Source organism: Styela clava, chromosome 5 (assembly GCF_964204865.1).
Source record: "Styela clava chromosome 5, kaStyClav1.hap1.2, whole genome shotgun sequence".
Taxonomy (NCBI): Eukaryota; Metazoa; Chordata; class Ascidiacea; order Stolidobranchia; family Styelidae; genus Styela; species Styela clava.
This window is the reverse complement of record NC_135254.1, coordinates 9,317,137-9,333,037: the sequence shown is the minus strand read 5'-3', so window position 1 is coordinate 9,333,037 and position 15,901 is coordinate 9,317,137. Positions and strand designations below refer to the sequence as shown.

General features: G+C 33.7%; 1 protein-coding gene across 1 annotated transcript; it reads left to right on the top strand.

Moving 5' to 3' along the window:
* The first annotated feature begins 290 nt into the window (after positions 1 to 290).
* Positions 291 to 12,347, top strand: LOC120345047 (uncharacterized). The gene is made up of 16 exons (XM_078113049.1): positions 291 to 584; positions 788 to 878; positions 1,364 to 1,631; positions 2,528 to 2,686; positions 3,012 to 3,086; positions 3,665 to 3,839; positions 5,749 to 5,807; positions 6,305 to 6,412; positions 6,740 to 6,901; positions 7,290 to 7,319; positions 7,426 to 7,527; positions 7,957 to 8,184; positions 8,835 to 9,284; positions 9,988 to 10,102; positions 10,578 to 10,636; positions 11,087 to 12,347. The coding sequence occupies exons 1-16, from the start codon at positions 322 to 324 to the stop codon at positions 11,134 to 11,136; spliced, it is 2,394 nt and encodes a 797-aa protein (XP_077969175.1). The 5' UTR covers positions 291 to 321; the 3' UTR covers positions 11,137 to 12,347.
* The last annotated feature ends 3,554 nt before the right edge of the window (positions 12,348 to 15,901 follow it).

Sequence of the window (15,901 nt, the reverse complement as noted above, 5' to 3'; positions counted from 1 at the left end):
AACTTAAAATAAACGGATTTATTTATTTTGAAGAGTACCGGTACTGTACTTCAAGTGCGAGTAACACTATGTATGGACACTGTAGTACAGAACACGGCTTTGAAAAATTTGTCATCTAAATACATTCGCTTACGACCCAAATTACCTTATTCCCATGTAGATCTGATTTGATGAAGCATGAATTGCACTATGCAAATCGAGAGTGGCAGAGTAACACTCCCATAATTTTGTTCGGCTAAAAATATCATGTTATGTGTCCTATCAGTTCTGTTCCAAAATGATATTAATTTACATTATTTGTTAGATACATAAGAAGTCAACATGACGGTGTCTAATTGTTTAATACCATTGGTAATAATTTTAACAATTCTATGCGTTCCATCTAAATCAAGTGCTTTGAGACAAAGGCCAAATGATTGGCCAAAATACCAACACGAAGCTTCCACTGCATATCGAGTTCAGTTATGCTTCAAATGTCCACCAGGATTTTTCATGGTAGAACAATGTGAATTTACGAGAGATCCTTCGAAAAATCCAGGACAATCAGTATGTCTTCCCTGTCCTCCAGGACAATTTTCTCAAAGGTATCAATAGTACTATTTGTCTTTAACTCTCTTCTATTTCAACCAGTAATTAGAATAAGAGAGGAACGATATATTGTTAATATGACTTTTTTTGTTTATACATACCATACTTTTTACATCTATGTTAATATGAATTTACACATTATTTTACACTATTGCAAAAATATAATTTTACAAATAATTGAAATTTTATATTAATAAAGGTGGAATACGGATCAAACTTGTTGGGATCATGACACTTGTTCAAACGACCAGGATCAATTATATAGTGGGGGAAGCACAGGACCGACAAAGGTTACATTTATGAACATCTTTGATCTTAACAACATTAGCATTAATTTCAGAGTTCATTGGTCTTTCAAACGATATTTACTTAAAAATTGCCGAAGATTATGGCAAAGGTAAAAGTCATACTAAACAAACATACTCATTAATAAACAAACTATATATATATAGGCTGATATTGTATCTAAAAGAATCTGTTTGAAGCATTTAGTTACATTAGCACTATTTCGGAGCTCATTGGTCTTCAAAACAACCTTGACCTAAAAATTGCCAAAAATTATGACTTATTTAAAACTTGATTTTAAACAAACAGAACGTAAATATTGGCTGATATTTCATCTGAAATATTTCAGTGAATATGGCGTGGTGCAATCACTTCAATTATCATCTAAAATGAAATTCCTAGAAAATCTAGGCAAATATTTCCGACATGCATGTATAGATTTTAATTTGATGACTATTCAAGAAATCTTTTAAACTTTTTAAATTTGTAGTGTGTTTGTGGGCCTTCAAAGTTGGTTGAAAATGGAAAATGTATTGATGGAATTTCGAAGAGGAAACATGATTCACTAATGAATGACCAAAAGATGGAATATCTCATGAAATTGAACGAACAATCTTTAGAATATCTCCGAGCGAAAACTAGCTCTACAACAACGACAACAACAACTATCAAAGCTAGCACCAAAGGAAAAACAGTGGAAGCTCCACTTGAAGTTCCTTGTAGAAAAGATGATGGTATATCATTATCTGAAGCTGAAGGTGTGTTCTTAAAAAAAATAAAAATTCTTCTTTTTTTGTTAAAATTATTTTTAAATAGACATAAGTTAGTAGTATGGTACAAATAGTAGATTTAGTGGTTAAAGTTTTCACGTCTTTTGATAGCCCGGAATCTATATAGACAAGACACAATGAAAACGTATTGAACGCGCCACTCTCAGCCCCTTTGTCCACAAACAAGACACGTGCATAAATCAGCTTCTTCTTTATACACTTGGCAAAGAACATCGGTTTTCTTAAATGAATTAAAACAATTGGTTAACTTAAGTCACAAAGCATATGAACAACAAAAAGGCTAATTTCTTACCAATTGTTTTCTGATCCGGTCGGCTAATACAATTACAGATAAGTAAACAGTCCACAATACGGACAAATATCTGCGGCTCTTACACGACGAATACGTGATGCGAAATGACCGAAAGAAAAACGCTAAACCAGACAACAGATAAAATTACTAATTTACGCTACAAGCAAAGGGAAAAAAGGGTAATGATGGTTCTACAATGATTGGTTACAAGGCAGCGCACGATGCACTGCATACAGAGGCAAAATGTGCAATAAAATTGTAAACAATGTACGTTTACAACGTAACATGTATTGATGTCCATATTCAAATGCAGTTAATCATCATTTCAAATATTTTAAATTACAGTATTTTTATCAAAATATTTATATTAAGTAATTTGGCTAACCTATAGTTAAAACGTTATTACTACTATCAATGGAGACATAAGTGGAAAATGTGAAATTATTGATCTTCATTCCTACAAAATGAAAATCTTTTTGCTTGAAAACCTTTTTAACATCTAATGTTTTATGCTTTTTATCTCTATGGTTTTTCTTCAGCATGTTAAATATTTTTCTTTTATTGCTTCTAGTTTCGACTGCTGTTAAAGAAGAATCAAACTCTTTGAAAGTTCTAAGTGTGGTTTTATGTGTGGCACTGATGATCGTGGCAATATTAGCTGCAATATTAGCTGGTATGTTAATACTCAAGCACAAACAATGTAATGGGTTACTCAAGAAAGGTGGAAAAGGTAAGTATGTTTACCAGATACCAGTTATTACGCAAGTATTGTATGCCTCTAACTGGCTTCTCATGGCTCCCCACTGTAGATTTTGTTAAATATACAATATGTAGCCTATCTCATACATGAGGCAAACTAGGCCCAATATATGAAGTTAATTGTTTTAGGGCTGTATATGGGGGTATTCTTATTTCAACTCACAAAATGATAGTTTTAGACAATTTTGTGGTAGAATTCAAATCTATGTTTTAGGTTACTACATTATGAGTTGATTCATAGCTACGAAACAATGATAGTTCATTTTTTAAATTTAATTTTATCTTTGACTTTATAGAATTTCTGGACAAAAGGAAATACCATAAAGTGTCTGAGGGATCACATGATTCTCATGAAGATATTGCACCTACAGGTTCATAGATTTTTTCAATAACTCCTTAACACCTTTTACTCTGAACAGTGAACACGATTCTGTACATGCAACCATAAATATGTAACGCAGTGGTTCCCAATATTTAATGGCTCGTGGCCCCCTTGCGGAGGTTTTTGGCACTCATGGCCCCCATTTTTATCATTCCAGTGGTATTTATAGTGGTATTGTGTTTAGTAGATTTCAAATCTCATTATGTTCAAACTGTTCATTCTCATTATGCTCAACAAATTGAAAACGTCCTGTGAAATAACTTTATCAGGCAGTGAAACTAAGGAGAATGAAGAGTTTCCTCGTGAAGTGAAATATAAAATGATTTTTTCGCCCCCCCTCAAACTGCTCTGTTGCCTCCTTGTGAGGACGCCACCAGTTGGGAACCGCTGATGTAAGGAGTCAACATCTTTGAAGAACCAGACAGAATATTTCAGATTTGTCATTGCCAACCCAATTTGTAACTTCCTGGCTGTGGTGGGCGATGGATTTGATCTAACTCAAGTTTGTGCAAAGCTTTGATTGCAATGCCACTGAGTTGATGTCTTAAATATTTTGTGTTCATGAAGATTCAAAGACAAGTATTCAAAATTCTGCAGAGAAGACTAAATCTATTATTGTTGGAAGTTTAAAAGTTGAAGATGAAATTTCTCTAAAAAATAAAAAGAGGGAAGAACAACGAGAGTTTGTGGATATTAACTTTGTTGATGAATCCGCAAATTTGATGGGAAAAGCAGAGCTAGAGTGAGTATTGAGAAACGAATTTGTGTCGTCATAAAATGACAAAAATCAGTATGAACAAACATGAAGATACAACATGTTGATGGTAATTTTGAGGATTGCTTGTCTCCTTTCCGTCATGAAGTGATTCGTATAATGGCTTTCCTTGCATCCAAAATAAATTGTTTTTCAATTACTGACATACCTGACATGGACTGATAACCAGACGAGAAATTATGCTTACCGTATATTCGCGCATATAGGCCGAGTTTGAAACTCAAAATAAAAGTTGCCAAACTAGGGAACCGGTTTATTCGCGCATAACGCAGATCAAATCAAAAAATCGGCTCATTTGCGCATGACTTTGATCACTATCGAGATCTTATTATGCTGACTTGCCAGCTGCAGCTACAAATCATTTAGTTCTCACGGCAAACAGCGTGCAGGCACACACAGTCACACACAATCGCTTGTGCAGGTGTGATTGTTTGATCATAAACATGATCGCTTGTATTTGATTAAATTTGATTTTATTATTTGATTTTATTATCTGGAGCGCTATCGCCCTAACGCAAAAACGCCGCCCGACTTTTAATCACCTCTATACTCGTCACCGCTTGTACTTGATTAAATTTGATTTTAACTTTCACTTAAAAGATCAACAGCGTTGATTTACGCCAACTATTTCTGGTCAAAATGTTATCATTTGGTGGGCTATGGGCCTATCGCCGTAACACAAATAACGCCGCCTGACTTTTAATCACCTTTATACACTGAACGCTTGTATTTGATTAAATTTGATTTTAACTTTTACTTAAGAGCAAAAGCGTCGATTTACGGTCAGCCGTGTCGCCTTCTTTATAATTGAATTATTTATCTGTACATCATGCATGACATTGCTCACGCTGTTGAAGTAATGACACTATATTCAAAATCAAATGATAAATAAAAGTATTCATATTATCGAATTACCGAAGAATTGCCAACTGTAGCAACATCGAAAGAATGGGTCATGTAAATATGCCACAAAAAGACATTCATTCTACAAGGTTTGAAAATCCCTTTGATAGCGATTTCCGAATCAGCGATTAATAAGAATGTGTTAAGTTAATACAGGTTATTTCTTTCCTTGAAACAGACATGGAACGAAATTAACCGCCGTTGTGGGCGATCAAAATAATTTGTTTCATGCGGATTCAGGAACTTTCTTTTAAACTCCCGACACAATCCCTTCCATTAAAACGAATCACAACGCATTGAAAAGCAATATAGACTTTATTAACATAAATTTATAAGTAAGAGTTATGAGTAACAATCTACCTACAGCCCTCGCTAACAAACAGAAACGATAAACATTAGAAATGTAATTTTGTTTTCTTTCTGCGCCTTGCTTAAGGCGTCCGGCCGACGTGTTAACGATTTGACGATTTGTAGCGATTCATACAAATGTGTTGATACAACATTATTTCTTTCCTTGAAACAGACATAGAACGAAATTAACCGCCGTTGTGGGCGATCGAAAGAAATTGTTTGATGCTGATTCAAGAACTTACTCTTAAACTCCCGACACGCATTGAAAAGCAATATAGACTTCATTAACATAAATTTCAAGTAGGAGTTACAAGTAACAATACACCAATGGCCCTCGCTAACAGGCAGAAAGATAAACGTGTTAAAATGTTTGCGTTACAGTAATTTTGTTCTTATTATACACCTTTCTTAGGGCTTTCGGTGTGTAACGATTCGTAGGACCGGCTTATTTGCGAATTTTTATAAAATCGTCGTTTTAAGGCTGTTTTCAGGGAGTCGGCTAATTCGCGCGATAGGCGTACTTTCAAGAATATACAGTATGTCATGAATATGATCAAGTTGTCTCAATGATTTTTCTCTCTTCCGGATAAATATGAAAGTTGTGTTATATTTTTGTTTTCAGACAAGCACAGGATACAATTGTTGTACGTGGCGTGAATGTGAAAGATAAATGGGACAAAGGTAATTGATATATATCATCATAACTTTTTTGCTTTAGATGATTTTTTGTCTTCTTGTATCAAAACAAAATTTCGATATTTTTATTTAATGATATTACATTCAAAAATAATTTTAAGTTATAGAGCAGCAATCATTTTGGACAACCTATTATCCCGAATGTTGAAATAACTTTGGAATTTGGTGCGATAAGTACTACACTGTACGTACATGGGTTAGTTCGCAGCCGTGTTTTCCTGTCCCTGTCGTTTCCTGCTAAATCGGCAGAACAAAAAGGTCATAAAACACTTTATCTCGGTTGCCGCCGAAACGGCCCTGAATAGGGAGTGCTTCATGACACCAGTCAGCCAACTTATTGAAACATTGGAATTTGAAATACAGTTGTTTACTGGTTCTTAACCTTTTTTTATATATTTTACCTCTTTATTAAACAAGATTAATCTGAAATTAAATTCGAAACACTGAAATAGATATTCAACTTTACCATTTTTTTTTTCTAGTTTCTCGTATCTTTGAACATCGAATTTTGACAAAAGATGACCGTTATCTATTATCACGTCATGTTTTGCAACTTCACACAGATATTCTCAACAAAATTGATAATATGGGTTGGTGATGTTTCTTAGCAGCTAGAATAGATAGATAGCAATAAATTTATCTATGTACACTTAGCTCCTAGATTTGAACTTCTAATTTATTACTCAACCATATTTGGAATGGCTTGATTGATAATTTCGCCCCAACCCTGGTCGTAGTCTCTTGGTTCAGAGGGAAATCTCTGTTGTCCAAGCATTATTTATAATATAAAAATTAATACACTCACTATCGGATTATGAGGCACATTTTTTCAGTTTCCTCTTTTTAGCACTATTTTGTCTATGAAATGCTATTAAACATATATTTTGGTAATTCACTTTCATTTCAACAATTTTCAGGTATTGACCGAGCAGCAAAAATTCGAGAAGCTGTAAAATGGTTCAAGGAATCCAAACCTGTTGATGCCACCCTTTTCAATGTTCTGGCTTCATTACGTCGACATAATTTCAACAGGATTGCTGATGAGATAGTACAAGAACTAGGATTCACTGAAAACAAAGGTAAAATTTCTTTCTACATATTTTGCTTTATACATTACTGATTCGTTTATGTTGTTTTCTAATGTTAAATTATGTCAAAAGCACCCATTCGACGAAAAAAGAATCCCCAAAAAAGAAATATGTTATATACATTTGTTTTGGTTTGAGAGGAAAGTTGATGAGGTGTCACACCTTAAAAGGGCTCTATGTGTGCAACATCTAATTCTACCAGTTTTTCTTATTTTATGCAGATTATTAATTAACGTCAATGTAATGACCATTGGTCGTTGCAATTTAAACTGTTACCCGTCTAACTAGGCCTAATGAGGTAATAACTTACTAAGCAATAGAACAATAAATTGTTTTGATTGAATATTGTTTTTAATATAATATTCTTAATTTGTTACAGAAAATCACAAGATTGATAGACTGGATCGGGGTGAGTTAATTTATCTATTCAGATTTTTTTCTTTCTATCTTATTGATTTACAATATCCGGATTTCACCGTTAACTGTTTTATAGAACTTTCTTTCATGTTTTTTAGCATTTGCTATTGTTGAGTGGAAAATGCCACCAGAAAGAGCTCGGAACTTTTGTGTAGAGTATTTGAAGCTGAATCAGACGCAGATAAAGAAAATAGAACAAGGTACAATTGTTTGTTTCTTGTTCTTATTGTTATAACTTGAGATGTTGGGCCAATTTAGTTTAAATCAAATTATTACCTATTGCTATATTAAGATTTCAGACGATCAAAAATAGCCAATGGTATAATAGAATACCCATAACCCATAATTATCCCAACTATACCGGCTCAAGTTATATATCTCAGGACCCAGTTGAGTGTAATACTTTATGTATGTGAATTCTGGGCTGTAACAATTCTTTTTTGTTTGGAAAGTATAGCAAATCCCATGATACCAGTAGCTACTTATTCCGAGGTTTGTTCAAATCAGAAAAAACTAACCCATTTTTATTTCTGTATGGATGAATTTTGTGATAATACCACATGGATAAACTTCACATACAATGTCTATTTTGTTCAGGGATATTCTAATATTTTAATTCCATATTCCAGGTAAATCAAATCTGTACATGAGAGATGGACTTGCCTTATGGCGAAGCCAAAATATCAAACCTGCAACTCTTGAAGACTTACTTGAATATTTGGTTGAATCAAATAATGCTGATATCGCTGATATAATTTGCAAGGAATTTGGAATGGAATGGACTGAAGCCATGAAGAATGCGAGGATTATTGCAGTGGAACATCACCATGCTGAAGAGTCACTAAAAGATAATAAAGGTTTGTAGTGTATTTTATATGCAAGAAGGTTACGAGCCAGTCAATGAAAATATATTTCTTATAGACAAATTGAAGAAAATCCCATTATATTCTAAGTGCTTCCACCTGTTTTATGTAAGTAGATCGCCTGGACAAAGAAATTTTATGTCAAAATTAATTTCCAAAAACTTTGTTCATGTGGAATTCATGAATCATAGATGTTTTCCTGATTATACTGAATGGAATAGCTTCAAGTCTTGTGTCAATCAGCATTTGGAGGCTTCTAATGCACTACCTTGAATCTATATTGTTTAGTTTCATTGGCTCTTTGCAATTCAGGAATCACCGATAACTTCAGAGTTGAGTTTAATTCTGAGAGCTTGCTCTCTACCTTGATTTAAGAAAATGCTACATTTAGACCCACTTGTGCTATAGAACTATCTGCTTTAGGGTTTAGTGACACTTGCCTATTGTGAAATATCATACTCTGTTAGTTTCCCATTTTATAGCAAAATGGGATATTGATAAATAGCTGAATAATATTTTACTTTCTAGCATATTCAACAATTTTTTCTTGGGGTGCCAAACTGACTATCATTGCTAATAACTATTTGAACAGTTTAATATTCATTCTGCTGTTTATGAATAAATTTTCTTGTTCTTTCAAAAAGCCGGTCCTATTCATGACGGAATTACAATCAGTGGACCGACTCGTGAAACAGCTGACCCTCGCCCTCCCTCGACTGATACAGTAGTGCCACCCCAAGGAGAAGCTGCCGATGGATTCCGTTATCCCGAACCGATCGCTGGACCAAGTACTGAACCTAATGATAATGGGGCAGTTAGAGAGACTGTCCAATCTCTGCAACCCCATGGTGATACTGGAGCGCAACCAGAAATTGGGGCTTCTGGGGGACTACCGTTCCCCGAACCCGTCTCTGGACCAATTACTGAACCCAATTATAATGGGGCAGTTGAAGAGACCGTCCAACCTCAGCAACCGCTGGGTGATACGGAAGTGCCACCCCAGAGTCGAGCTTTGGATAGACCCCATTGTTCAAAATCGATCCCTGGACCAAGTACTGATCCGAATAATGGTGGGGCAGGGGAGGCACAAGGAGGTAAGTTTTTTCAAATACATTTGTTGCTTTGTATCAGTGATGTGTGCACAGTATAAAATAGCGATTAATGAAACAAATTGCACAGTTTGGAAATAAAGCTTGTACAAATTTATCTATATTTCTGAGTGATTGTTAGGAGCATATTTTAGCTCCTTATTGTAAGGCTTCTACCGTTGCGGTTGAACAACATATGCCGGTACCTAGTAGACTTCGTTCTATAGTAGCACCAGTTATCATATATATTTCTAATTGATTGTCAATGTTAACGGTTGTTCTACTTATACCATCATAATATTAAACTTATCTTAACCAAGGATTAATAGATATAATCTGAAAATTTTTTGTTGTAATTTAATATGTCACTCACAATAAGTAAAACCCTTAAAATGGAATTAAAACTTATATGTACAAATTGTATTTTGTATAATATATTTAATAACAGATATATTTTATTTGACCTGAATGTGGGCCAACCTTTGTATGTAGGTTGTGGTGGAAGCTGTAACTTGAGGAGTTAATCAATCCTTTCACACATAATTATTCCCTACAATATTTGGTAATTAAAGGTGCAAACGGCAAGCATATCTCTGACGTTTTGCGATGCTAACCACATAGCCCTGTTCTAAAAGTAAAGCAACCTAATGAATTTACAAGGCTGCTTAACCGATGAACAAAAGATAAACTCGGTGATTTTTTCAAAAAGGACGACTGATGTCTGACTCAGTGGCTAAATCAGAAGATGATAAAGAAATTATGGATATTGATGTAGTTGATGATAAACCTGATCATGGAGGTAAAGCCAGTGTGGAGGATGAAAGGTATTTTGTTTTTCGACATTATTTTATCATTATTCAAAATAATTGTCCTAATTACCTCAACTTTGTCCTATTTTTATTGACTTTGCCTCAACCATTTTGTAGGGACCTTGGGTTTCTTTATATATTTGATTATGTGAATATTTGAGCTGGATTCCAGAGTAACAATTGTTTATTATTACATTTGTGGCATCATTACAAGGTATAGCAAATCAGTAGTAAATGTGTCATTTGGGTGAATTCTGATAGATAATTATTTTAAATAGGATGTGATGCTTATACACCAAAGATTGTTTGAAACCGAATTCTGTGTTTTCAGTGGTAGAGACAGCAATTCTCTTACATATAACTAAACTTCATACCAATACCATAGACCCCCCTATCAAGTGTTTATCTTACGCTATGTATTCTGAAACTTTCTATATCATTTTGTTTAACATGTGCATTAATAGTAAAACCTGCTATTGTTTTTTTTTAGTTATGGACAAAATGATTCATTTAAAGAACATAAAAAAACGTCAAAATCATCTGGAGCAAGTGAGTCTACTGAGAATTTTTTTTTCAAATTTAGATTTCAAAGTTTTCAAAAGGGAGTTTACATTATAACAGCATCCTCCTAGAATTAACTGACTGTCACAAATTTCAGGAATAAATTACTAAAAAATAGTCTTTTGCTATGAATCAATCTTTTTTCTTTGGTGGCCAACTTTTCTTACACAAAAAGTTCCGTGGAGATATTCAAAATAAAAATGACCATTGGGTAGCTAAAAAATGTAGTATTATTCATTTACAATCCAATTTAAATAATTTATCAATAATGTCTAGCAATTTCTAATAGGTTTGTGGCCCACCTGGAAATGTTCCTGTGGCCCAGCAGTGGGCCATGGCCCAGTGGTCTAATCAAAAGAGCAATCTTGCCAAAATTTCCCAGTGTTCAAGTCTGTCTCTCATCAGACATGAAAATTCAAATTTAAAATTTTTTTACAGGGCCGATAGTTGACGAACACGAAGAAGAATCATCCACAAATTCTGAATAAAGAATAATGAGTACAATGAGATGATATTCGATGATTGAAGTTATCTTTGAAGACTCTTCAATGATCAGGATTTCTGCCCAGATTTGGTATACTCTCGTGATGTTATTGCGATGTATGGGAGGCAACAGCGACACTCATATGTTCCTCGAAAGCATTGATTTTTCCGTCTCTACTATAAAAAGTAAATTCATATCCAGACATTTATACCAAATCATTTCTTGGTTGGAGTGAAATAATTGCTGAATTTCTCACTATAACATGGTGGTTCATGTAAATGCTAGCTGGTTACAACTTCTTCAACCATCCAAATCTTTGCATCTGGATTAATCAACAACTCCTATACCCAAATAAACTGACAATTGATCTCGCTATTCATTGGCCAGCTTCTTTCTCCTTTATAATGAAAGAAAAATCCTTTATCAGAATAAGAGCTTTTTTTTTTCAAGTGAGGGGTAAGGTGATATTATCCTATATAAGTTAATTAGTACCGGTAATTAACTACACCCCAAACAAATATTGATAAAAAAAACACAATTCCAACTTTTAATCTTTTTTTGTTCAATACATCTTCATATAGTAATTCAATATAAGTTCAAGTACTTACCATTACTACTATTTTTTGCATTATGGTGCATCTAGTGCATATAGACATCAAATACTTGTAAATATCTTTTTATAGTTGTTTCTTGTTTTTTATTTACCTTAACAGCTTCCTTCATTATGTAATTCAACATTTTATCAAATCTTGTAAAATTTTGGTGCTTTTTCTTTTTTGTCTGGCTACGCAACTGTTTTGTTTTTATTTTCTCTTATTTTGATTTAGTTTTTTTCATATTACTCTATAATTCGTAATACTCTCATTTTTCATGTTTTGTGTTAATCGATTTGAATCATAATCTATTAGAAGAGATGAATTTTAATGATTTTTCCCTTATTTTATTTGTCTTGATGATGATGATTTATTTTTAATTTTGTAATGTTATATTTCAATACAATATGTATAATTAGACAAAGATTTTCTATTCGTTTAGAAAGGATTCAGTTATATTGTAGGTTGCCATCAACATCATTGTTGCGATTGGATTTGTAGTACGGTTACTCACTAATGACACAGTCTCGTGTCCTTCATTTGCTGGGGTCACATGTAGTATTATGAGGTGTTTCTACTCCATGCAAGTCTTTAGACGACCAATACTGATTCATCATTTCCTACCCAAGTTATTACTCTCTGGATAAGGTGGTTGAACCAAACATCTCCGAACCTGTGATGAAGGATCTGGATGACTGTCACCAGAAGAATAAAAGCTTCATTTACTACCATCATGGTGTATGTCTTTTAGGATCCATGGATAGCAATAATTTTCTTCAATCTTTGAAGCAGGCCTTCGCCACTGCAACCCCTACGACATGGTGAGCCTGCAATACAATAAACCTCATCTGAATTATAAGGGATTAACCGCTTTTCAAAATACTTTCTCGCACTCATAAAATTTTAGAAATTTCTGTAATTTTTTTTTATTATATTCAAAACATCACATTTATATAGACACAATAATACATAAATATCAATGCACTTGAAAAAACGAGCTTATGATAATTTTCCACTTCTTCATATGGATTGACAGTTTATCATTTCTAGTTGCATTGATCTTTTCACAGTTAATAATGTTTTTTATCATATATAAAAATCGAGGCCTCATTACAAAGTTTACATTTGTATATGAAATATCTGGCACATAATAAAACACAATTTATACCTTGGTTTTGCCCTACCCCCAATAAAATTTCTCTGTGTCAAATTGTGGTTTAATCTATACTTCAACAGTTAGCCATGCATTGACTCTTTTCCAAAATTCACAGAAATAAAATGAGAGTAACACAGTTTCCACATACATATCCCAAAAGTACACTTTGGACATGGTGTCTCATTTATTCCATATAGCAGGTCATTCGTGCGCACTGCTCACAAAGCAAATTTAACATGGTAGGAGCAGAGTTTCGATTATTAGAGCAATAAAAAATTTTTTCATACAGTGCCAACCGATTATCCAAGTTCCTGTAACGTACTACTTCTTCTTGGCAAAACCTTCCATCTTACCGTATATTCTGTAAGTTTCAAACTTTATCTAAGGGTTTGTTTGCTCTCCTGATTTCATAAATCAATTTTTATTTATTTATTTGTTTTTATTAATTATTTTATTGCCTGTTACGATGATCATGGAGTCCAATTAAACTTTTTGGTTCCAAACACTTGAGTATACAATTCACAAAGTTAGATTGAACAACATGGCAATTCTCGCAAAATAAATTGTGAAGGTGAAACCAAAACCACCTTTTATAAAAAATCAGGGGAATCCCCAGGGTAATGTTTGTGGGAGCGATGTTAAAATGAATTGTTTCGGAGCTAAGCAGTGAAGTTTGATATTAGTGGAATGAAGAGGTATTATCCGCATAGCATGTAGTAGAATATAAAATAAAGTGATAACGATGAAATGCGAAATTAAAATGGTGATAATAGGGACAAGACAAACAAAACCAACCTCGCATGGTATTTAGTATTGACTAACAAAGGGTAGGAATGGTTGATAACAATTATTATTATAAAAAGGTTTATGCTTAGAAATATTATAACAAAAGTGTTTTTTCCAAAATAATTCACCATAATTCAATAAATTTTGAAGTTAGACAAGGTTTCTCCCTCTTTTGTAGATTGTATAATAATAATGTCCAACATCAGATAGAACTGTAGAATGATATAAAACAGGGTGGTCCAAACCCAGGCCCGCAGGCCACATGTCGCCCACCGCTTCATTATCTGTGGCCCGCGTCACATTCGGAGAGTAATCATTAAATCGCATTTCGTGTTGTTTCGTAATAAAATTGCCCAGAAAAATCTTTTGACATATTGTTACATCACTAATGTCACTGAATTGACTAATGTTATGGCTAGCCGAGGCAGATAGCGAAGTTGAATGATGTGCTTGGCAGTCCAAATTTATATCTGACTTTCTATTTTTTTGGTCGGGAATATATGCTAACGATATAGGCATCATAGAAAACTAAAAATCGAATGCGGATTCTATTAGCCTGGGATGGCTATGTCTGATAACGATTCGTTTGCACAATAAAAGTGTTTGTTTTGTGTTGCACTGTTTATCTATTCTTGGCACTATTGTGGCCCGCGAACAATGAAAAAATAAATTTGTGGCCCTCGGAGCCGACAACCTTGGACTACCCTGATATAAAAGATGATTGCATGAGTGCCCAAAATAAATATACTTAGCGCCACTGTGAAAATTAAACACTGTCAGACTCAGACTGGTCTATCCGTGTATGAAACAAGTGAGAGATTTTGAAAGAAAAAGTGTCCAAATGTAATATTATATCATTATCACATTATAGTATAGGACCCTTGTATAGGGGTATTCAGATCAAGGAAGAGCAAAAACTGAAAAAAGGAAAGACGAATAATAATAATGTAATAGGAAAGTACTACTAATAGCATGATAAGTTTTGTCATCTCTAATTTACTTCATTTTGTTTTCTATATTAAATAATTATCATCCCCATAATCACATTGACAACACACAAAATTTATATACAATGAATTGTCTACGCTGAATAGACACAGTATGTGTGTAAACATCACTGCGAGCTTGGTAAACAAATAAAACTGACTGTATTGTCTGTAAAGCAAACAGAAACTAGATAATGTACAATAAAATGGGGAAAGCATAAGAGTTTTGGATTATAAAAGTAGAATAGACAAAGAAAAGTCATGCATGACTACAGAAGTTTCAGGTATAACAAGATTATTATTCTATTATTCTAAGTTAATGTGTCTCACCACTCTTGTCACACACTTTTCTAAAGTGTTTGAATATCTCTTCATATACTTTCCAACTTTTTGAACAAACTATCTAACTCAGAGTGAAGCATGAATCCCAATTCATTTGCTTACTTCAATCCTTTGCCCCGCATCATATATCTATCTTACAGAATTTACATATTTACCCAAGGGGAGAGGAAAGTCGATAAGATGGCTTAATTATATGGCAAACCATGGCTTCTCATCCAGTCACCAGTCCATGTCGGGTATGGGATTAGTTAGCCAGTTATTATTTTTTGGACCTGATGGTGGAGAAAGCCTTACCCGACCTGCGGTTACGTGAACCATCCTCAACTCAGAACTGTAGGACAGGTGTGCTAAAAAGTGCCACACCTAATTTTCGAGGCACTGCCAAGTTATAATAAAGGTATTTATTGTATACTTTGTTGAAATGTCTTTGTTCCCACCTAACATGTAAATAATAACCATTGTTCTGTCCATATATTATGTTTATTTGTATCGTAATGATCTGGATATAGTTACAAAATATACAATCAAAGTTGTACACAATATTTAATGACATTAAAACATCTCACTCCTGCATACACACAAGTAATTAGGCTTGTTTTGATTGAAAGTTTACTTGCCTTATAATACTCGGAACAAATAGAAACTCATAATAGTTTAGTACTAATAAAATACAAGTTGACTTGACATTTCAAGTCTTCAGGTTTCACATAACATTTAAAGATAATTATGACCAGGTCAAATTTATCATAGTCTTAATTTTTTAATGTTACATGTTTTCACATTTCCGCTGCAAAATCATGGTTTCAAGTTAAATTTTGTACTTAAGATGAACTTATTGTGTTTGAGGCCAAAGGAAAAACCGCCAGAGACAGTTGCAAACTCATTGACAATTGCGTTAGAAAAAAT